Raw genomic sequence first — 24,403 nt, 5'->3', positions numbered from 1 at the left:
TGTACTAGACACTGTGTTAGGATTTTACAAGAAAGAGGAACTAAAGCCTGGTGCTTGCCCTGGAGAGCTCACAGTCTGTTGGTACAATAGATACAATAAAGAGACCTGAAAAGTATAGGTGGTGGTCTGAACATGGCAGGGCAGGTACTGGGGCAGAGTTTATGGAAGGGCATAGTCACTCACCTTCACCAGGACAGTTCCACGTTGCCCTATACTAACCTACAGCAGGCTCTTTAAGGATGGGTTCCCTAGGCAGTCAGGGAATGGAGAAGGAAATCTCTGTGCTTTTGTGTGTTGGCCTTGATGAGAAGTAAGAGTGTCCTCTAGGGGAATTTGGGGTGTATGAATTAAAAGAAGATCTGGGAGAAGAAGAGGGCAAGGCATTGTGGATGTTTCTAGATGTGCTGGACTTGCCGAGTTTGGGAAGTGGGTGTATGGGTTGGATCTGGAGGGAAAGAGATGGAAGTCCGGGAACAGCTGTGGCGATGGGACTCAAAGTCTCAGTGAAGGCAGCGTAAGAAGAGGTGGAGGTGGGCAAGCAAGTGAACTAGTGGGCACTAGGAGCGGGGGTTCTCAGAGAAGGCGACTGAGTGAGAGATCTGGTTGGGAGGAGACTCAGGATGTGCCCGTGAGCACACATGGAGCAAAAGGCCCTGTTCTTTGACCTCTTCTCTCCCACTGTACTGTCTGTCCTGGGCCCCGTGTGACCCACTGTCTCTCATATGCTGTGAACCAGCCAAGATCCCACACCTCCAGTCCACACCAGTTTATCCAGCGCCTTAAAGTCTTTCATCTTAAACTCACCTCATCTGTAACCCAAAGAGCCTCATTTAGGAAACCTGTTCAAAACAACCTCTCCCCAGGCTGACATATTATTCTTAGTACCCATGTCTACCCCCTACAGGCTACTAGCCATAACCTTTTATAGTCACATGTTTATATGGCTTTATCTCTTAAATAATAAGGCACTTGAACCCAAAGATGAAGTCTTCTTTTTAATCTAGAAAAGTATCTGGCCCTCCTGTTGCTAAATGTTTGTGGAAGGGAGGAAGAAAGGGAAGAAGGAAGAGGGTAAGGAAATTGAAGTTGAGGAAAGGAAGGAATTTGAGACTAAGGGATCGTGCTCTGAAGGTCACAGAGGGTGGTAGTACAAGCTGGAAGAGGAGGATGGGGAGTGAACCTGTGAGGGAGGGACAATGATGATAGTGACACTGCGGGGGAGTGAGTTGATAACAAAAACAGCGAGTCCTCCTTAAAGAAGGTGACTTTTAAAGGAAAGTTCAATAACACTTACAAAGGAATTTCAGAGGGCGCAGGGATGGGTTGGAAGAGTACATGATCAAGCCAAGATCAGCTGAAAACCCTTAACTTTTGGTAAATATTTCTGCGTAGGAAATAATTTCAGTGGGAATGGACTCAGACTCTCACTTTTGGATATCCCTTGAATCAAGTCTTCTGGGGAGTTCCTCAGGAGAATGACTAATAGCAGCACCAGTTTTTTATCATGTGCTTGCATTATCCCGTTCTCACACCAACCCCATGAGGTATGTGTTGTGGGAAGCTGAGCTTAAAGTGGTTGGGTGGCATTCTCAGTCTTCATCTTCTTCCTAAGTTGGCCACTGTTACAGCCAAGACGACACATGCTAGAACCAGTGTGGTCCCCAGAAACAGCGGAATCGCTGTCTGATCTCTCGCAACAGGAGTGACTGAAATGAGTCTCTTCAGTGCCTTGGTCCCCTCTGCACTTCTCCAAGCCTTGTTCAATCAAAGTCATACTGCCACCGAGGGGATCTGCACTTGTACTTGCTGAAAATGGGGATTTGGGTTAGTGATACAATAGGTTAAAATATTAAAATACGTAAGATAGTATACGGTAACATACGACTAGAATTGGGGAGGAAAGAAAAAGAATGCCATTAGTTTAGGAAGCATAATACTACTTAGCATTTCCTAAAAATAAATATTCTTTCAGACTGAGTCAAAATAGTATGCTGGAAGAGGAAGTCATGGATCACAAGAATGTTGATTTATTGGGAGAACATAAACCCACAGGGACTATTAAATAATTTAAAAATCTGGACCATAAATGTCATAATTCGAGGGATTCTTGGGGTTGGATTCTCTTGCATTTGCGAGAGAATCTTTTCTTTACTGCGGGCTGATGGGGACTCTTGGGGGCTCTCACAGTGGGCTTTCTGCGCCGTAGAGAGGAGACGACCTGCTGCCTCAGCCAGCGGAAGAGTGACCACCCGAAGTTCAGGCAGGATAAGCCCTGCATGTTGGAAGACTCGTCGTCCTCCACTGGCTGCCCCGACGAGACAGTGGAGGTGTCTATGGTGCTTGCCTTTTGGCTGCTAGTTGCCTGGCTTATCTGCAAAGAAAACGAAGGATTACTCAGAAACATAACCTCAACAGCAACGGTGTCGATATCCACTCATTATGGAGCTTACGTCCTTTTACCAAAAATAGGCCAGCACATACATTTCTTTCTTTTCTTTTTTTTTTTTTTCCTGAGGCAGAGCCTCAAGCTGTTGCCCTGGGTAGAGTGCCGTGGCATCACAGCTCACAGCAACCTCCAACTCCTGGGCTCAAGCGAGTCTCCTGCCTCCGCCTCCCAAGCAGCTGGGACTACAGGCACCTGCCACAATGCCTGGCTATTTTTTGGTTGCAGCCATTGTTGTTTGGCGGGCTGGGGCTGGATTCGAACCCGCCAGCTCAGGTGTATGTGGCTGGCGCCTTAGCAGCTTGAGCCACATACATTTCTTGTTAGCCCTTCTTGCTTCCTACTCTTACTCCCTCAGAGATCCCCGGTCTTTTCCCTATAGCTTCCCTCTGTCCCCTTTCTGTGCTGGGGCTCTTCTCTGACTGCTAGTCATGTCCCACACCCAAGGGGCCAGCCTGCTTCATGGTGGGTGGGTCACAAGGCTCTGTGTGGTCCAACCTGGCTCTCCCCACCAGCCTATCCCTTGCTGTCCTGTGAGACGTCTCTCTGCTCACCTCAGCAAGTTCATGTTCCTTAAGCCTAAGAGGCATCAGGGGCAACTGGATGACCTCTAAGTTTTCTGGTGATTTGCGCTTGGGCAAGAGTTGACAAGTATCATGTTCTTGGTGGCCAGCCTGAGCCATATCCAGAGGGAAGCTGCTGGACAGCTGGAAATCTTTTTCCTGAGTAGATTCTGCGAACACTGAGCCATCACCTTCATCTTCATTCTCATTTTCTAGAAATTTCTCCAGTGTTTGCACGAGACCATCCAGTCTGCTGAGAGTCAGTTTTGTTCTCTCCTCTGGGAATTTGTCTACCCACTTGTTGTCATCACTTAGATCCCAGTTAGCTATGGAGTCTGCATTTTTAGAGTCCACATCAACACCCCAGGCCAAGGCAATACTTAGTTTGCAGAACTGCTCTGGGTTGTCCTCAGTGTGGTCTTGTCTCCTCCCGAATCTCCCTGTATTTCCAGTCCTCCATGTCCCTTGGATAGGAGGGAGGAAGTGGATTGGAGAGCCCTTGGAAGGCGTGTCTTCACAGGCAGTGGTGTCCTCACAGGTGTCCTCACAGGGGAAATAGCCCACTGAGAGGCTCAGAGTGGATCTGCATTCAGAGCTGTAGTTCTCTGTGTCGCTAGACGATGAGTCTGCCATGGAATTCAAGGGCTCAATCCTTCCTTCTCCCTCAACTCAGCTTCCAAAAAAAAAAGGAAAAGAAAAAGAAAAGAAAGTTAGGTTTGAGGAGAAAAAGCAAATGGCGGTACTCAAGCAGTAACACCATCTATTCCTTTTTCTGTTCCAAACTCTCCCATTTAGGTAGAAGTTCACCCTATTTTTGTAGTTTCCCAGTAAAGGGCAAAAGAGGTGGCCTTCTCCCTTTAAAAACTTCTTTCACCATGTCATAATCTTCTCTGCTAAGCATCTCCACCTGATACGCTCACATCTGTCTTATTATAATTGAAAGAATTTATATGATATAGGAAAACATTATCATTTTACAGAATTTGAAAAATAGGGAAAAGTATGACAATAAAAACAAATACACCTGTGATCACCATCATTAAAACATTTTGATGGACTTCCTTATTTTTTATTTATGTATAATTCTATATTTATGTATAGAAGATCTCATCTCAGTTGAAATTGAGATTATTAAATCTTAAGGCACAGTCTACAACAACAACAACAACAAAATATATATATGTAGTGATTCTGTAAGTTTAACCACTACTTATTACTAGCCATTAGGTGATTTTTATTGTTTTAATGAACAAGTCTGCAGTGAACCCCCTTGTGCATACATCTTTGACTGTACCTCCTTTTATTTTCCTATGTGTGGAATTCATGGACTGAAGACCACCAATATATTAAAGTCTTTGGTATCTGATACCAGATGACTTTCCAGAAAGATTATGCCATTTAGGTGCCCATCCTCCCACCATCTGATGACACTTTTTAGTGTAGCTCTTTCCACTTTTTAGGCCAGCAGGTGGGGGTGGGAGAGCACACTCACACACAGGCTGTAGACGCCGCCACGCCCTGCCGTGAGGCTGCCCCCGTGGAAGAGGTGCTGCCGACTCCTGCGGCGTGAACAGGGGATGTTAGAAATCCTTCAGAGCCTGCGTCTCAGTGGCTAAAGTTCCAACTGTCAGAAGTGTGTGTTCTGGGACTGTTGGTTACCTAGGAAACAAGGAAATAAGAGTCAGAGCCAGAAATGAGGAAAGAGATGGGGAGAAAAGGGATAGAAAAACCACAGGATCTATCTTCTTGCTTCCAAAATATTCTTGTACGTATACCATCTTGGGCTAACAGGATCTCTCTTGAGGGCTGAAGGACTAAGTCATGGTGTGTCAGAGGTGGTCCCTATCCTTAGGGAATTTAGAGCCTGTTTGGTGAGAGGGACTTAATCAGCCTGTTATAGGACAGGGCGGTAAATGCAACAAGGGAACTTAAAACTGGTATTAGGGAGAAAACGAAGGGAGGGCACCTTTTGCACTCAGGGCTGGGATTGGGGTGGGGTCCCAGGAGAGGCCACCAGGAGAGATTCCTTCTGATACAAGTAGCAGGTGAGCAGTGGGAATTAGCCAGGTGAGAAAGAGACGTAGGAGTGGAGGAAGGAAGCGCAGTGTGAGGTGGGATGCCGGTGAGAAATAGCCTGGTGGGGGTGGGGTAGGAGGCAGCAGAGTCAGTGAGATCGTGGAAGACCTCTACTACCCCTGGGAAGGAAGCTGGATTTATCCTCTAACCCTGTCCATAGATGGTGGTATTCATTTATCAGGCAATTAAAAATATATTAAAATATTTAACATGATTAAAAACACAGCCAAACTCTATTTGACTTGACGGCCTGGATGTTGCTTTAATGACAGTCAAATCAGTCAGACAAGAGCCTGACTGCACGGGGTTGCAGTGAATGGGAGGAGAGGACGTGGAGCAGGGAATTTAGATTCCACTGTGGGAAGAGGGTCAAAATATGAATGGTTGGTTGCTTCTAGTGGAGGGGTGAGGTTAGGATCCATGACACGCATAGAGGATTGGGTGTAACAAAGGAAGTATGTCATCCCCTGATATTAGAAGGTAGATGTGGAAAGGTTTGGAGGAGTGCGTGGTTGAGGACGTCTGTTTTCTTCTGCCAAGATTCTGCCTCGCTCCTGAGATCAAGTCTGTGTCTTTTCATCAAATCTCCTTGTGCCCACGTTTTCCCTGTCTTGACATCCTCTTGAGTCACTGGAAGTGTCTTGGTCCTGTAGACCTGGAGCTTTGCTTTTTTCCAGGTCTTTTGCATCCTCCCTGCCGCCCTGTTGCTCACGGGGCCCTTCCACACCCCAGGCAGCTGTTCCCTTGACCACTGTCCTTAACCCTTCCCTTCCTGGTGGCATGAGGAAGTTATTGGAGGTCAATTAAAGAGCTCTGCCGTGATCCAGTCTGGTCACTTTACCTTCACTGCTGTGATGTTCCCAGTGGCTCCTTCTTAATAGTAGTAAGTCTTTCATTATCTGTTTCCAAATATCTGATCCTGAGCACAAGTGTGGGTCATGTAGGATGGAAGGCTTTTATTTGCACAGATGAACCCAAGAAAAAGCTTCTCTCAAAGGGAAATCTTCTTGGCAGATGTAGTAAAAGCAATATCCTGTCTGGTCTACACTGGGGGGCGATGGAATATGGTTCGTAGGTCCAATTCAGTGATTCTCAGGAAGGGAGGAGGCAGCAACTCCGTTTCCTAGGGATAAGGGTACATGTGTGCTTTGAATGCTCTAGAATGTCAGTTGCTTAAATTTGCTTTTGGTCACTTCTTTATTATTATTATCATTATTATTATTTGCAGTTTTGGCCAGGGCCAGGCTTGAACTCGCCACCCCCGGTATATGGGCCTGGCGTCCAAACGCCTTGAACCACAGGCGCCGCCCTGGTCACTTATTTATATTTCAGATTTCAGATAGCCCTAACAGAAACCATTTGTATTTATCAAAAAGAAGGCCTGGGTTTAAACACACACATATATCCAGAGAGAGAGAGAGAGAGAAGCCAAGAAGCGCTCACCTGACCTAAAAGAACCTCAAGTCATTGAGCTCTATCAGTTCCTAAGATCTTTTCCAAATATTTATCTCTGTCTCTATTTCCATTTAATAAGATTCAATTGAAAGTTTGCTGTGATTCACTCTGGGGTTTTTCACTGTTGAATTAGCTTAAATTTCTAGGCTCTGATAAATAAGATCGTTTTGGGTGACTGTGTATTGGGAGTTCTGATGGCTGGATGTGAGAAATAGAATAGAGTTGGAGTTGGGAAAAACAGCCTGTACCACCTAACAGATGCCACCTGCCAGGTGTCTACCGACTGCCCACAAGTCCTCTAAGAGATAGTGCACCTGGATTAGGTTGGGAGGGTGTTAAGTCAGGAGCAACGTACTCCTTAGCATTTACTGAGCGTTTACTATATGTCAGGTCCTGCAATAAAGCACTTTATGTGTTAATTTGTTTAATCTCCATAGCACCCTAATCAGATAAGAATCATTATTTGCAGTGTATGGTGCCCCACGATCGCATTAATGTACACAGCTATGATTTAATAAAAAAAAAAAAAATCATTATCTGTCCCCTTCGACAGAAGAAGAAGCCACCACGTGAGCAGTTGTGTGTCTCACCCACATTGCCAGATGATAAACCCAAGAACCGGGATTCAGACATAGGCAGGCTGGCTTCGGAGCCCACCCTTTAACCCCCATACACCTTTGTCTCTCAGGAGGCTGACCGCCCCCCTCCTCCCTGAAAGATTCCTGGGATTGCTGACCCCATTCAAAATCAAACCCATACACCTTTGTCTCTCAGGAGGCTGACCGCCCCCCTCCTCCCTGAAAGATTCCTGGGATTGCTGACCCCATTCAAAATCAAACCCATATTCTGATGCCTTATAAGAAAGTCCTTTGAGGGAAATAGCCTGTTCTCAGAGACATGCACAGGTACAGGTGGTACACAGGACTGGCCCTAGACGATGGTGTTCACATTTGGAGCAGGCTACAATGAGATTTAAAATAAATACTCAGCTTCTTCTTTGGCATAATGAGTTCTAGATTCCTTTGCTCTGGCTTTTATAAAAACTCTGTGACTGCCTTCCAGAATACTGGGACCTGCAGAAGAATTCGTAAGCAGCTTTTTCTCCTCACAGCTGGAGTGGAGGTAGGGGAGAAGCTGTGTTGTCGTAACACTGTTTGATACCTATGGAAATGGAGCACTTTGAACGGAAGAATGATTTTCCAGCCTAAACCACTAAAGTTTATTTGAGTGATCCTAAAAATAAAAGAGCTTCGAAGGGTGATAGCTCCAGAGAAGACTTAAAATTTTATTTATTCTTACCATTTTTCTCTCTCCCTCCCTCTCCCCCTCCCCCATATATAATGTATATTTTCATAATGTATATTTTCATACATAATGTATATTTTCATTTCCAAACATATGACTCAAGTAGTGAAACTTCCTGAAAACTTCTCTCTTGCCCCAGAAAACAAGATCATCATTTAAATATTTTTTTTCAAATGTATCATAGGAAAAGTAGCAACACACATCATTCTTAGGATGCTATGCAGAGGAGTGCAGTCAGTTCCAAAGGATAACTTAGCTCTCACCTGTAATAGAAGACTAAGGGGCTTGGGGGTCCTTAATAACAGTACCGCTTGTGTTAATTTCTTTCCTTGGGCATTAGTTTGACTTGCTGGTGTAGCTTCTCTTGGACTACAGTTACATTATCTATAGAGTATAAGCTGCCTTTTCTCTTCAAGCAAGATCTACCTCTTTTAGTAGATTTCAAGTATATAAGAAAATATTAATTATAATCACTATGCTGTACATTAGCTCTCTAGAATGTAATGGCCAAAGGCACCATTTTGAAAGGTTTAGACAACTAGGCTACATAGATTTGGGAGGTGGGGTACAGACTGTATCTTGCTTTGTCACTCAGCCTGGTCTCAAACTTCAGGCCCAAAGAGATCCTTTCACCCAGCCTCTTTACGTGCTGGGATTACAGTGTGAGCCATTACCCCCTGCCTCAATAGATTCTGTGGCTCAAGGAGTAGGGCGCCGGTCCCATTTGCCGGAGATGGCGGGTTCAAACCTAGCCCCGGCCAAAAACCACAAAAAAAAAAAACCACATTAAAAATAAAAAAAATAGACTCTTATTTTCAGTTTATGCAAGAGGGGAAATGTCTGTACAATACTCAACAGACCATTGTGAGCAGCATGTCATCAATGAAAAGTCATTTGCAGCAGCCATTATGCTGAGTAACACCCCTCTGGTGTTCAGCAGAGATTGACGCAGTTGACTTGGTTTTTTGTTTAAAATGAGCATTTGATTAGTCATTTAGATGCTAACTACCCCAGGGTATAGGTTAAAAAAAATTATCACCCTTGTATGTTGCATTATTTTGAAAAATTGCAGTCTGTATAAGTACCAGTGTATAAATGGCCTCTTTCAGTCTTCACAACAACTCTTTCTAGTAGACATTGCAGGTATTAATCTCACTTTAGTCTTGATTGGATTCCCCGATGTCCTGTGACCAGGCTATTGCATGAGGGAGCCAGTTGCTTCTTTGTTTCTTAAGTAAGGACAAAATTCAGATTATTGGTATAGTTGCCAAACACACAAGGACATGGCCTTTCTTATTTCCTAATGTCAAGGCTTGTAAATAGTTCAGGCCAAGTCTGATACGGCCTCATGCAACACCAAACACAGGCAACCTCTCGTCCTCTCCTAGTTCTCCATTAGATTGTTTTCCCTATTTCTGAAATTTTTATCAATTCAACAATTCAGAGTGCCTACCGGTTAGGGTTAGGGTAGGGGTTAGGGTAGGGTTAGGGTTGCCTGTCAAGGTCCAGGCCCTGCATCCTGCCACTTCCAGCAGCAGCAGATCCCTTTTTAACCTCGCTTTGCTTACTCAATAAAATAGAGACGATAATGTCTTAGATTAATAATGTTATAGAGTTTTTATTATGATTAGAGACTATATTAATATATATATGGAGTGCTCAGTAAATGGTTTATTTCCATTCCATAATTGAGGGAACAGACTCCTTCCCATGTCTTTCATAGGCAGGATTCCCCTTACTCTAAAATTTCAGACATAGGCTACTTTCCAGCCGTGATGACATATCAAAATCACATGTACATGTAATAACCCTCTTTGTGTTGATGTCATTATCTGACTGTCTCTCCCACTGGACTGGAGCCTCTGTGGGAGCAAGGTGGACCCCGGTTCTCGGTAGCGTCTGCGTCCACCAGCATGGTGCCTGGTCAGTAAACCTCTTCTGGATTCTGGCAGCCGTAATTGTGGAATCATCACAGTTAGCATCTTTTGCTAGCACATCACTTGCATGAGAGCCTCACTGGAGACGCTTCCATTTTAGTGCACTGTCCAGTTGGGTCAGAAGTGCTCAGAAGGAATCCTTTTGGGGTTAGGCAGCAGCCTGGTGAAATGAGCATCCTCTATTCTGGACGTTCAGAAGCCACAGATAGAAATTCTTTGATGCTAATAGTGGTTCTCCCGTTAGCACCATTCTAAATTGGGGGGACAATGCCCACAGTGGAAAGCGTTTCCCACAGAAAATGTTCTAGAGGAAGGAGCAGGGAGATGAAGACTCCCCAGTGCTCTCAGCTCAGAGGAAACAAGAAACCACAGACGGAAGAGCAGAGTAGGCATGTTACTGCCTATCCTTGAGGGACTAGTAGTCAGGTGCCCAGATGCAGGGGCCTTTGTTGTAGTTCTTCAGGGGACTGTCAGGGAAAGCGGGGTAGAGGCTGAAGTAATGGGTGGAAATGCTAAAGGTCAAGTCTCTGAGCAGGACCCCAGGGTTCAGAGGCAGACAGACTGGCATCTAGCTCCCAGACTAATCCATTAGAAGAATGTAGGGACAGAAGGTGGCCAAGCATGTTTTTCTTAGATTCTGGAAAATCAGAAAGATGATATAGGTATACAGTCTCTGAAGAGTGAGTAAAGAATGAGTATGAATGAGAACAGGAAACATGAAAGCCTATTATAATTAATAATTAACTTCAGTTTAATTGGAATGGACTTGAGAACAAACCGAATGGGAACAGGTGAGCCTTGGATGGGGCTGGGGCGAGATGAGGGCTAGAGGTCTCTCATCTCTCAGGCCATTATCACCAGCCATCACAGATTTCCAGTGGTGACCTGGCCTGCCAGCCAAATCTCCGGCCCCATTCTTCCTCCCACCTGTAAATGAGTTTGCCTATTCAGTGCTTTACCTTTCTGTCCAGCCTATTCTTAGCACAGAGGAAGCTTTCTCTGCACTTGCCTGAGGCTAAATAACTGCAGGAGGCTCCCCACCTTGGTTCAGATCGCCCACAGCATCTGTGAATAGATGCTGTTGTGTGTGTGCACAATAGTCTCCATTCAATTCTGAGCCACTTGTGTACATCTCCTCTTAGAAGGCAGTTCTGTACTGAAAAGGCACTTGTGGTGGCCTACTAGCTTGGGAACAGGTTAACGAAAACTGCATTGGTTAATGACATCAGCAAGCCTTAAAAAAAAATCTCGTACAGTTAAAAACAACTTTTAAAAAAATTACAAAGTCAATGCAAGATGTTTATGAAAAATTAGAAGCTACTTGACAAAAGGAGGAAGTAAATATTTTTAAAAACCTATTAAAAACAAAACTTTAGGGATCAGATTAGTAGTTGTAAGGAGCTAGGGATAGGAAATGATATAGACTGCAAAGGGGCAAGAGGGAGCTCTCTGGGGGATAGAAACAATCTGTCAGTATGGTCTAATCAAAATGTAATTTGAGCCACAAATGTGACCCATTAACTTTTAATTTTCTTTATAGACAACAATTAAAGGGAAAAAGATAAAATTAATTTTGCCGTATTTTATTTAACCCTATATAGAAAATATACTATAATTTCACTCTAAAAATATAAAATTATTCATAAGGTCCTTAGCAGACCTTTTTTTTTTTTTTTTTTTAACCAAGTCTTTGAAGTCTGCTGTATGTTTTTTACTTAGAGCACATCTGATTTTGGACTAGCTATATTTCAAGTGCTGAGTAGCCCCATGTTGGCAGCTCTCCTTTTTTTTTTGCAGTTAATTGGCTGGGGCTTGGGTTTGAACCTGGCGCTCCAGTATATTGGGCCAGCGCCCTACTCCTTGAGCCACAGGCACCACCCTATATTGGCAGCTCTTAATGGACAGCACAGTTGAACACAGTTTTGCTGGTGGTTGCATGACTGTATACATTAGTCAGAGCTTTAAAAGGGTGACTTTTACTATATGTAAATTATATCACCATTTTAAAAAATTCCTTGCTAGCCATATAATATTATCCCTCCTTTTTTTCTGAGACAGTCTCAAGCTGTCACCCTAGGTAGACTACCATGGCGTCATAGCTCACAGCAACCTCCAACTCTTGGGCTCAACTGATCCTCTTGCCTCAGTTTTTTTTCTATTTTTAGTAGAGATGGGGTCTAACTTTCGCTGGTCTTGAACTCGTGAACTCAAGCAATCCATCTGCCTCAGCCTCCCAGAGTGCTAGGATTACAGGCGTGAGCTACTGCATACAGCCAAAATATCTCAGAAATGAAATCTGTTAATTCCATTGCCAAATTCCAAAAATAAGAATTAAGGACATAGAATCACTCAAAGCTAGTAATTTTCCTAGACTTCAGTGTGTGTATGTTTTCATTACAAAGCATAGTTTAGAAAGGGTAGGTGAAAATTTTATTAGACAATACAATTTAATAAAAAAGGATTTACATGTATTTGGCGAGATAAAGAGGAGTACAAGTCATTCTGAGGAAGAACCAGTGCTAATTTTAGGAAAGAGGTTGTCACTTTCTCTTTTGTTTCATAGGTACGTCTCCTGCAGCGATATTAAATCCACTATCTCTTGATGTCTGCTTTTATCATATCATGCATTTTGTAGTAACTATTTTGACAGTGTCAAAAGGCATTTTAGGGACATGGGGGAGGGCGGGGCTCATATGCCCACTTAGGAAGAGGTTGTGGGGGAGAGTAGGTCCAACTTTCATAACTGAAACTAGTAAGATTTTTGGCTGCGAAAAAGCATGACACTAGTTATAAATAATGTTATTTGCTTTTCGGTAGCTAGTTTGATGTTTTTTTTCTTTCACCTGAAATTCCATGTTTGAGTTTTGCTAAAGCTTACATAAACTTTGACAGTCTACAAATGAATAAGTTTAGGAGAAAGAGCTATAGGGTATTTTATAAATGGCCTTAAAAGCCAAGTATCTAGGCTGAAAATAAAAAGATACCATTCATTAGGATTGAAAAATCAATTCCACAAAAATGGGCTGAGAAAGAACCAACTGATAAGAAAATTATCCAACAATATTTGTAGACTAAATCTCAAGAGCACATGTACAACCACACAACCTGCGGAATACATTTAGGAAGGGGACGATGGGTGGGGAACAGGGTAAGCCCATCTTGGTTTGTTTCATCTTAGCTTAGGGTTTAACTCAGGTCTCTGTTAATCCAAATCTGTAGTTGTTATCAAGATGCATTTAATATATAGCAATGGTAATCAGATTTCAATATGCATTGAAGACACAATTCCCATGCCCCATTCTTAAGAATTTCTGGTTTAATAGACTAGGGGGTCTAGAATCTTCATTTTTTACATTCATTCCACTTGTTTCTTATGGCAGCAGACCCTGTCTTGAAAAACTGTGATTGATTACAATTTTTGTATAGAGTAGACACTGCCACCAATTGGAACAAAAGACAGGACTCCTATTGTGAACGTGCCAACATAACTTACAATACTGGGTAGTGTGCCAGGAGTGGTCCAGCTCAGAGCCGAGGGTGGAGCCACCACCAGCAGTTAACTCAAAGATGTGGCTAAGATTCAGGTTAGCAGGGCATCTATCCTGGGAGACTATCTTGTGAGAAATAGTGTGAGGTCCAAAAGATATTACCTGGGAAGGAGCTTTACTCAAATATTCACTATATTTTTGAAGCACTGAGGAAATTTTAATAGGAAAAAATTAACCGGAAGCAGACATAAGGAAATCCATTGATTATTGTCAGTTGTTCCCTTTTCTTTGTCTTTTTTTTTTTTTTTTTTTTTTTTTGAGACAGTCTGGCTCTGTCATCCCAGCTAGAGTGCAGCGGCATCATCATAGCTCACTGCAATCTCAAACTCCTGGGCTCAAGTGATCCTCCTGCCCAGCCTCCCAAGCAGCAGGTACTATAGGCACCTGCCATGATGTCCAGCTAATTACTCCATTTTTAGTAGAAATGGGGTCTCACTCTTGCTCAGGCTAGTCTGGAACTCCAGACCTCAAAAGATCCTTCCCACCATGGCCTCCCAAAGTGCTAGGATTGTAGGTGTGAGCCACTTGCTGTGCCATTATCATTGTGACTGGTTCCTACCCTTGAGTGTGTGTTAGAAGTGAGTTAAAACACAGATTTCTCAGTCCCACCCTCAAAGTTTCTGGTTCAGTAAACCTGGGGTAGAGCCTGATAATTTGCATTTCTAAAAAGTTCTCTCTCAAGTTATGCTGGCCTTTGAAAACCGCTGCTCTTAATAAATTTGGTGTCTTGATTTATCAATAATCCTAGATAAGGGAACAAATTGTTGCATGGGCAAGAATGAAGAAGAGGATGATTACCAAGGTTTTCCATGGCCTTGAACTCCTCCCACAGGGGCTGTATTTTCACCTTTTTTCTTCTGAGATTTTTTTTTTTTACCCTCAGAGCAACAGATCTAACCAAAGTTCTGTGGGGGTGGGGACAGGAACGTGGCCAGGGAGAGTAATTTGAGAACTACAGATCTTACATTCAGCATGTAGTCAGAGTACTTCTAAAATTCTGACCAGAATTGTATTTCTCAGATTTTATTTATTTTTTAAAAAATAAATATGTGCCTCATATTTTTTAGGAAAACATTTTCATTCACTGCTTTCTGGAAGTCTCAGCTCTAAAGGGGAACTCATAACCTTCATCACCCAAAGCCACTTCTCCTCCAGTGTTCTTTCTTTGTAAACCACAGTAGCATCTGTCCATTTTTTGGTCCCACTGACTGCCATCATCCTAGACATCATTCCTTCTCTCTCACACTTTCACTCCTGCATCCAGGCACTCACGGTTCCGTCAGGTCCAACCCCAGATGTATCTAATCTGTTCACTCCTCTCACTTTCACTGGCTTCACCAGGTCTAGTCCACTGACACTCAGCTGGCCCTTCCCACCTCTTCTCTGGCTCCCGGCTGATTCATTACTTAGGAGCCAGAAAGATTTTTTTTAGAAACACAGATCAGAACAGGTCACTGGTTTGCTTGAGAGCCCTCAATGCCCATCCCTGTTTTGAGGAGTCTTTAAATTCTCAGAATGGCCCCATGGTCTCAGTTCCAGCCTTGTTTGGAGCTGCCCCCGCTTTGTTCTCCACACTGCAGTCCCATCACCGTTTCACTTCCTGCAGTAAAGGTGCTTAACACTACTGCTCTTCACTGAGCTAATTCTAGACCTGCTACATACCTAGGGTATTTATCCCAGTGGTATCAGTGGAAAAGATGGGTATATCACTCTCCGATGATATTTTATTAAGATTCAAGCTGACAAATGCCCCTTCTATTGCTTTCTGAAAAACAGGTCTTGAGAGAGGACCACTGCTTCTCCTTAGAGAGCTTGAGCAAATTAGAAAATGGGGGCCCTCCAGGCAAATGCAGCCCCAGAGCCAGAACTGTCTGGGTTGCAGCATCTGGTACATGGCAAGGTGAGATGCTCTGCACAGAAGACACCCTGCGTGTCCAGAAGGGTGTCCCCAGCTGCAGATGGCACTCAGTTTACCTCCAAATTAAAGTAGATCTGTTTCTCCTATTTAGAAGCAGAACAATGGGCAACTTTTGGAAATCCCTGGTAACCCAGTGATTTTGTAATACAGACAGTCCCTTAGTTATAAACATCTGACTGACATATGGCTCCCACTTATGAACGGAGGCTATTACAGGTAATAGGTAAATGTACCTGTTCCAACTTACATGCAAATTCAATTTAAGAACACACCTGTAGAACCTATCTTGTTCATAACCCCGGGACTTCCTATAATAATAAATAGGAAAGGCTTTGTAGGACTAGGGCGACATTGTCTATGTGCCTTTATAAGCCAGCGTGGTTCCATCTGTGCTGCTGACTCCATAGCTGTTTGTCGTAATGATCAGGAATTTTTCAAACCTAGATGTCTCTAGTTGTCAGCATCTAAGTTTGACACTAAGCACTCAAAGCCCCCAGAATACGGTGGTTTTACCCTGGGGAGGAAGGCCTCAGACTTGTTGGAGAGGCACGACGTTCTTTCATCTGACGTGTCTGCTCTTGTGGAAATGACTTGAAGTCTTTGAGACCTGGCAGCAGAAGAAATGGGAGGAGATCTAATTCTTGCTAGGCATGAGTCATCCTATAAAAATTAAAATTGAACATTTTATGAAGCGGTTTCATTGTTGGCATAAAACTGTCCATCTTGCTTTGATGCGTTTGTCCTATCTATGTGTCCTCTGCCAGGACCCTGGCATAAACCTCTCCCTGAACAAACACTGGATAAGTATTGCTATGATTTTCATTTCTACTTGACCAGTTTGTCTTTGATGTGTTTGTTTGATAGGTTTGTTTCTTATTTTTAATTTCAGTGTTGAATATGAATTCAGTTCTTTTTCTTTTTCAAATTTATGGAAGTGCCTAAATTTTATTTGCAGGTAGGGGTGAGGGATATAAGAAAGTAGGAAAAACAATTGCCCCTACACACAGTACCTTCGTAATTTCAAACTCTGGTGGACCCCTCCGGAGATCATTCCCAGATCTCTCTATAGGAATAGAATTTGAATCTGAGAGCAAGTAATAACTCTGTAAATGTTTGTTATTATCCTGTGTCTAATTGAATTTCATTCCTGAACCATAATAGGCAGTTGGTTGCAATGTTGTCCCAGAAAAGAAGATGTAGCCAGTCAATTGTCCCATATCTAGATCTGGGGGAGGATTTTTCAGGCCAGTTGTACTCGGAAAAATTCTAGACACTTGGCAGGGTGGGGTCCTTTTGAGGGCCAGGAGGGAAGCATATGTTCTAGGGCTTTCTCCTTGGATCAGAGATGGCTGTCTTCTCCTTTGTCTTCATAATCATCATTATTTTCAAAATTATATATTTAATTATTATGGGTACATAATAGTTGTATGAGTGAAAGGATACATGTGATGTTTTGATACAGGCATACAGTGTGAATTAATCAAATTGGGGTAACTGGATATCCATTATCTGTCATTTATCATTTCTTCAGGCATATTGGATTATGGCCCACTCTAATTACCTCATTTAATTGGTTATCTCTGTAAAGACCCTATGTCTAAATGAGGGCACCTTCTGAGGTCCTGGGGGTTAGGACTTCAGCATTCAAATTTTGAAAGGACATAACTGAATCCAACACACTCTCTCTAGTTGAGCTCAGCACAAGTTAGCCTCAGAAATCTAGCTGTATTTATTTTGTATTATATTTACTTGGTTTTTTTTAAGCTATACTTATTTTAGAGTCTTGTATAAATCAACAACAATAAATCTGTAAATTAGTTTAATTTCGCCCTTTTCCAGACCCAGCAGAGCACCACGGTGTCTTTTTTTTTTGAGACAGTTTTGTTATATCGCCCTCGGTAGAGTACTGTGGCATCACAGCTCACAGCAAAATCAAAATCTTGGGCTTAAGCGATTCTCTTACCTCAGTCTCACAAGTAGCTGGGACTGCAGGCACTTGCCACAACACCCAACTATTTTTTGTTGCAGTTGTCATTGTTGTTTAGCTGGCCTGGGCCGGGTTCGAACCCACCAACTTTGGTGTATGTGGCTGGCGCCGTAACCACTGTGCTATGGGGGCCGAGCCAAGGGTGTCGTTTTTTTCAGGCAACATTTCTCTCTGTCTCTCATTTATTTCATCAGTCAGCGGGCCAAACAGTGTTAGGTGGGTGAACACAAGTATGCGGGCAGCACCTTAACTAAGAGAGCACTCTTATTTCCTTCAAGTCCCTGACCTGAGCAATGCCTAACATGTTCCAAGTTCTGAGGATTTAAAGTGTAACGTGTGGGTGTATAGTGTGTTCTTACTTGACACCTTGTTTTAGTTCTATCACGCTTACATATCCCTCCTTTTACACGTAAGCTATTGAGCCGTGGAGTTTTGACATTCACAGCTCTCCAGAGCATTGAACTGTTTGTTTCAAGAGCTTGCAGTTGACTTTTCTGGCAGGTCGTTCTGATGCTGTCGAGCAGCTTCCAGAGATGCTGGTTCTTGAGGTGAAGGTTGTTTTCCTTTCTCCTCTGGGATTTTCTCAGTTTCTGTAGGATCGGGGCATTTGCCAATCCTCCTTTCTCTCTATCACTCTCACTCTGTACTTTTCAGCTCCCCCCACTCCTTCCTCAGCACGTCCTGTGTTCACGTGACTGGTGTGTACCTTTGTAGGTTTCTGGGCACCGAGATACACAACCTGTATTTTGTTCTTCCTAGCCTAAGAGATCGAGTGGAATGGAAGCTTTTCTCCCCTGTCTATTAAATGAGTCAGATTTTGTCTCCCCACTAGTATATTTTCCAAAATATCAGCAATCGGTTAATAAAAGCATCCATCCCCTGCAAGAAACAGCACATAAGGTTAGATAATATATACCGCCACCACCACTACCGTCAGATGCACCTTTATAAGCCTGTAGGAGTGTGGACTAGTGTGAGCTATTGGTTGTACCCGAGCAGAGGAAGGCCTGGGACCTTCTGTCTACTAGAAATTAGGTAGTTTGTGAGACTCTCTCAGATTTGGATAATTCCACTGTGAAGGACCAAAACCTCACCATAAGCTCCAGTTAGGATCTTGATTGTCATCCCTGGCTTTCTGTTGGAGGAAATCTCAGAGAACAGATATGCCCAAGGGATTGGGCACACAGAAGAGAAGCCTAGACCTTCCAACTTTAAGGGTTCTGGCATTTGACCTTTCTGAACAAAAGAAGCTCAGGAATTCTCCTCTCTCCAGGGAGATCTTGTATCAGAGAGTATATATGAGGATGTTGTGAAGTTTCACCTAGGGAAGTGAAGTCTGAGGCCCTAGCAATAGTTCTTTGGCTCTTGACATCAGTCCTCCGAGCTAATTTTCCAGCATATAGGAGTTCTTGAGTGTAGAGTCCTGCCTCCCCTGACCTCCCCTCTTTTGGGGAGTTAGAGAGCAATTGAACTGACCCCCAGTTCCTTCCTCTGGGAGGGTAACGACCTTGCCTTCCCCACACACTTGCACACAGCTCTGCTTTCGAATCCCACCCCTGAGGTCTGTGACAGTCTGAATGGTTCCTCCAGGTAAAGTGATTTGGGCAGAGATTTGTCCCTGCAGCTGTTAGCATTGTCTCCTCTCCTCCCTGAATCAATGCCTCCTCACTCCAGACTTCTTTACTTTTTGCTTACAACTAGGGGCCTCTAGCAAATTAAGAAAAACTAAGTAAGCTCCCGAGCAGCTTTGCTAGACCTCGGCGTTGTCCTGTACAAATGGGAGTCCTGGAGCACAAGCCTGGCTCTGCTCAGCTTGTAGGGAGCTGCTCTCTCTTTTCACTGCTGGGCTCCTAGGCCACTGATGGTCCAGAAGACACTGCTGGGTGAATGTAGGGAGGGGCTGTGTCAGGTTTTCCCACTCTTTCTCTAATTTCAAATGAGCTAATTTCAAAAAGGCAGAGAAAAAGAAAAGTACAGCCTGGGGTATAATAGATCTTTTCCTTGGGAGGAGATTTTCTTTGTTTATTGGTTTTTTAAAGCTATGAAGATTTTATTTCAATAAACAATGGTTATGGCTCAGCGCCTGTAGCTCAGCAGCTGGGGTGCTGGCCACATACACTGGGGCTGGTGTGTTTGAACCTGGCCTGGGCCTGCCAAACAACAATGACAACTACAACAAAAAAGTAGCCGGGCTTGTGGTGGGTGCCTGTAGTCCCAGCTACTTGGGAGGCTGAGGCAAGAGAATTGCCTGAGCCCAAAAGTGGGAGGTTACTGTGACCTGTGATGCCATGGCACTCTACCAAGGGTGACATAGTGAGACTCTGTCACACACACACACACAAAACGGTTATGTAACCAGAATCACAAAAGTTCTTACATATATTTTGAACTAACCATTTGGAAGATTTATTTTCAATAATTCCAAAATGACAGTTGCTGCTTATTTATTTAACAGAAAGTGTCCATGCTGACTAGGGAGGAACTGATGGCCCCTTTGCTATCATGTATTAGTTATAGGTTGGCTGCCTGACAAAGCCATCTTGATTTGATCCATTAGCCCAGTGAATGTATCGGCAGCAGGAGAGCCAACCACAGACAGCTGTAGTTCCTGCAGACAGAGCCTAGGGAGCTCACGCCACAGGGGTTCAGAGCTTGAGCACCTCACCACTTCGTTTCCACTCATTAGACCCCAAGGCCTCAGCCAAGTGTACATCTCATGAGAGCCTGTTATCCACCTTTAACTTCTCTTCCCCAACCCAGGAAATGATACAAGTTATTCAGAAAAGCCTTATGATTATGCATTTGCAGAAAGATCTTGAGATGCGCATAATGGCTTTCCAGCTTTGTGTGTTGCTGCGTAATTGGGGAAGAGAGTAAAGATAAAGGATGGCATAAGAGAGACCATAATTGCGTGTGCAGAATGTGTGCCCAGACCCACGGATGGGGAAGGTGGAACTCGGGACCAGTTTGTGTTGGATTCCAGAATACAAAGAGACTAATTGGATGTGCCTGTGTTTCCTCAAGGGAGGAATTTGTGGTATTTACTAGCACAAATCAATCACTCTAAGTTGAGTCAAACATTCTCCTTCCCAGTTATAAGCATGTTCTGTAACAAGGTGATGATTTATCTAGTTGTTTAGGGTAGTAATCTTGGGTTGTGATGTGGAAAGAAGGATTACATTTTTCTGATTTAATCTCGTTTAACAAACAAGGAAAATGAAATCCGGAAAATTTGCCCAATGCTCTGTAACATCCCATAACTGTCCCTTGTCTTATTTTCCACAAGAGAGATGGAGTGAGCAGCAGAAAGGGGCGTCCACAGGCCAGGAATAGAGACCAGCCAGCTCCAGTTTCTGCCAGTGGCTGCCCCCAGGCATCTTGCGGCCTCAGCTGTGTTTTTTTGTTTATTTTTGACTGGGTTTTTTAAGTCCGGAAGATTTTCAGAATGTTTATTGGTTCAACAGAGGGAAATAGAGGAATGGAAGAGATTGAAGGTCTGAAAGAGTGTGGAGTAATTGTTTGAAGGCTTGGGATGAGATCAAGAATGTATGGCTGGAGAGTCATCCCATGCCAGAAGGCTGGACGCCAAGAACAAGCACTGCGAACACAGGGAGCTCTAGATGGGAGAATCCCCCAGGATGGGTTGGCTCTGGAATTCTGCACACGGTGGGATGTGAAATAATGTGCTGAGATTAAGGGTGGGAAGAGAAGAAACAGGTTAGGGGAGAGTTTCACGGGAATTTTTACAGACAGTCATTATGAGAAATGTGACAGGGCAGGAACTAATGATGTACAAAAGGATTCTTGAGTACCATTAAGTGCCCAGTCAAGATTAGATAGCAGGCATTTGAAGCGGAGCCAACCCGACTTTCTCTAGCCGTGCATGGTACGGCTAAATCAAGACACAGCAAGGAGTTTCATAAGGAAAAATAAATTTTTAACACTGTTCTGTTTAACAGAAGTTAGGAATTGAAGCATCCTGAGATGATGATAATGGGAGATATTGAATAGAGATACCTAAACAGTAAAAATTTAAAAACTAAGTAGTGTGTTATTCCCCAGCCTTGTTTTTATGCTCAAACCTCCCCAGTCACTTAGAATACTCAAGTTTGAGGTTGTCACTTGCTGTATTTAGCTAGGAAAAAGGTATGTCTCTAGCAGGTGGGCTTTTCCAGCAGCTCCATTTGATGGGCTTGATTGGAATCAAATGCAGAATTGGGAACGGAAGATGGAATGAGGGCTCCTTAAGTGCCTGGGTCAGTTTCCGGCACATGGAAGGTAAATAAGAATTACTCTTTGACTAAGGTGCAGTCATCCCTTGGTATCTATGGGGAATTGGTTCCGGGACTTCTGTACAGATACCAAAATCCACGGATGCTCACATTCCTTATATAGAATGGCATAGTATTTGCATATAACCCATGTATGTCCTCCCGTATGCTTAGTTTAAATCATCTCTATGTTATTTTATAATACCAAATATACTGTAACTGCTGCGTAAATAGCTGTTCTACTGTATTATTTTAAATTTGTATCATTTTTATTGTATTTTTATTTTTAATTGTTTGGGGGAATATTTTCAATTTGCAGTTGGTTGAATCCACAGATAGGAAACCCGTGGATGAGGAGGGTTGACATAGGACTTATCCATGTCACTTTGGAGCACTAGTTCTACCAGATAGAATGAAAATGTGGAAAATCCTGATTGCATTGGTTATTTGGTCGTCCTGCTGCTACGGTATAGTCAGCCTTCAGATTTCTGCTAAGACAATTCAACATATTTACTGTCTCTGCTTTCCTTCTCCACTTCTCCCATTCCTTGTTTCCTGAAAACTGAGGGTTGCCAGAATGTCTGCTGAATGAAAAGAAAGTCTAAGTTGAGGATCTGAAATACTAAAGAGCCAAACAAGTCCTTTAAGGTGCCATTCTTTAATATGCAATTCTCCAAAGCCTGTGTGGTAGTGGTGACTAGTGGATATTTTGTATTGAAGGATATAAACAGTTATTCATTATTCATCGAACCATTAGTGATTGCTGTGGCAAACCTGGTATTAGAGTTATAGACGTTATTAGGAGTGGGACCTTAGTCCTTTAAAAGCTTAGTCTAGCAGTGACGACCTTCCTCTGACCTAGTTAAGTGAGCCCACTTGCCAGAGACTTACCTTTTCCCTAGCCAAGAATACATTTAGTAGCAATAATTAATGGTTCCATATGGTACTTGGTAATAAAAGAGGTTGAGAGAGAATGCTGTGGGAGTACTTAACGATGTGGTCATGAATTTCCCTTTGATGTTCTTCTATGAATAAAGTTTTATGCATGAGATTCAGGTGTGTCACCAGAACAGCGGGGTGGTGGCTCGCCCTGGAAGGTACTTTTGCATTTCCTCTTGTTCCCTTCCTTTGGTGGATGGAGGACATTCTCGTCATGCCTGGACCTGGGAGTAGGCAATTAGTCATCTCAGCAAGTGGCCACTACATCCTTCTGTGGCTTGGGCCTTAGTCTGTCCTTTCTCCCAGTTCTCTATCAAATCCTGCCAGCACTTCCATCAAAATATATACAGGATGAAAAAAGTGTTGATACCATGTTGGGGGTGTGTTGCTTAAGTGTATGCATTTGTCAGAACTTATCAAAGTATACAGTAAAGATCTATGCATTTCTCTCTTTGTAAATTATAACTTAATATATTCTCAAATATATTTTATTCTCTATATAAGAATATACATTTAATACTTAGCTAATGTATGTAATAACATACATCATATATATATTTACTATATGTATATTCACACACATGTAGCCAGGGTCCAATCACCACTTCCACTGCTCCCACCCTGCCCTGAGCTGCCGTGGGACCCCTCTCATGTGAATTATTGCAGTGGCTTTCCAACTGTTTTCCTTGCTTTTACCTTTGGTTGCCCTGTAGTGTGTTCTTAGGAGTGACACTTTTTAAAATAGGAGTCAGATCACATTATTCCCCAGCTCAGAACCCTTCAGTGGCTTCCTAACTCAACAGTCAATGAAGTCAGAGCCTCTCCATGGCCTGTGAGGCCTGGGTCCTACTACCCCACCACTCCCACCATGCCTACCACTCCCGCTGCTCCCGCCAGGTCCTCGGTGCCGCTGGGACCACAGTCTCTGCTGGTCCCCTGGCTCACTGCCTTCCAGTCCACTGACCTCAGATAACAAATATATCAAGCTCACCCTCCTTGGGGGCCTTTACACTTGCTGTTCTTTCTACTGGAAGCTGCTCTCAAATATTCGTGTGACTTTCTACTCTCGCAGCTTTCAGGGCTCTGATCAGTGTCACTTCATCAGAGGGGCCTTCCCTGATTATCATATTAACAATTGTGACACCTGCCATTCCCTTTCTGCACACAGAGCTGGCACAATGTACACGTATAATTAAGAGCGTGGGCTCTGGAGCCAGCCTGTCTGGCCTCACGTTGTTTTCCAGCTGCTGACTTGGCGCCCACTCTGTGCCTCAGTTTTATCATTAGTATGTGTAAAGCAGGAGTAAATACTGTTGTCAATGGGGCTTTTGTGTGGATTCAATGAATTAATATATGAAAAGCACTGAAAGCAGGACCTGGTGGGTAGTAAACTAATGTTTTTTTTTTTTTTATTCCTGTTCCCATAGATTTATGCATATACTTAAGCTACTTTTTATGATTTCTTGTCATTAGAATATATACTCCTGCGCCACTCTTTGTGGCGCAAAGGAGTAGGGCGCTGGCCCCATACACTGGAGGTGGTGGGTTCAAACCTGGGCCCTGCCAAAAACTGCAAAAAAAAAAAAAAAAAAAAAAAAAAAGCATATATGCACCTTCAGCGTAATAACTTTTCTTTTACTTTTCCCCCTCCTTCCTTTTTTCTTCCCTTCACTGCTTTACCTTATCACTTAGAAGCACATGAACCTGCACGTAATAGATTCTCAATCAATCAGTGAGTGAGTGAGAGGGAGGAATCTGTGTGCCTTCAGTAGCTATGGGGTAAGATAACACCCCATTGAAATAGAAACCAACAGAAATTACCAAGAAGACAAACTTTTGTTTTTTAGAGACAGAGTCTTACTCTGTCACCCTTGATAGAGTGATGTGGCATCACAGCTCACAGCAACCTCCAGCTTTTGGGCTCAGGTGATTGTTTTGCCTCAGCCTCCCAAGTAGCTGGG

The 24,403-nt window shown here is 43.3% G+C and overlaps 2 protein-coding genes across 2 annotated transcripts in view; one reads left to right on the top strand and one right to left on the bottom strand.

Moving 5' to 3' along the window:
• The window catches only part of PPFIBP1 (PPFIA binding protein 1), a 172,047-nt gene that overhangs the window by 73,416 nt on the left and 74,228 nt on the right, over positions 1-24,403 (top strand). The window lies entirely within an intron of this gene.
• On the bottom strand, positions 2,090-3,639 carry C12H12orf71 (chromosome 12 C12orf71 homolog). Its single transcript, XM_053554082.1, has 2 exons — positions 3,118-3,639; positions 2,090-2,371 (listed from the first exon to the last, which is right to left on the bottom strand). Exons 1-2 carry the CDS (start codon positions 3,637-3,639, stop codon positions 2,090-2,092), a joined length of 804 nt encoding a protein of 267 aa, XP_053410057.1.

Source organism: Nycticebus coucang, chromosome 12 (assembly GCF_027406575.1).
Source record: "Nycticebus coucang isolate mNycCou1 chromosome 12, mNycCou1.pri, whole genome shotgun sequence".
NCBI classification, from domain to species: Eukaryota; Metazoa; Chordata; class Mammalia; order Primates; family Lorisidae; genus Nycticebus; species Nycticebus coucang.
Note: the sequence above shows the minus strand (reverse complement) of the source record. Positions and strands in the feature narration are given on the sequence as shown.

What these genes read in the sequence shown, in the direction of transcription:
- C12H12orf71 (XM_053554082.1), bottom strand. Translation starts at nt 3,639, where the DNA reads ATGGCAGACTCATCGTCTAGCGACACAGAGAACTACAGCTCTGAATGC. An exon ending in TCCCTCTGGATATGGCTCAG is followed by an intron (nt 2,372 to 3,117) that starts GCTGGCCACCAA and finishes TTTTCTTTGCAG; the next exon opens with ATAAGCCAGGCAACTAGCAG.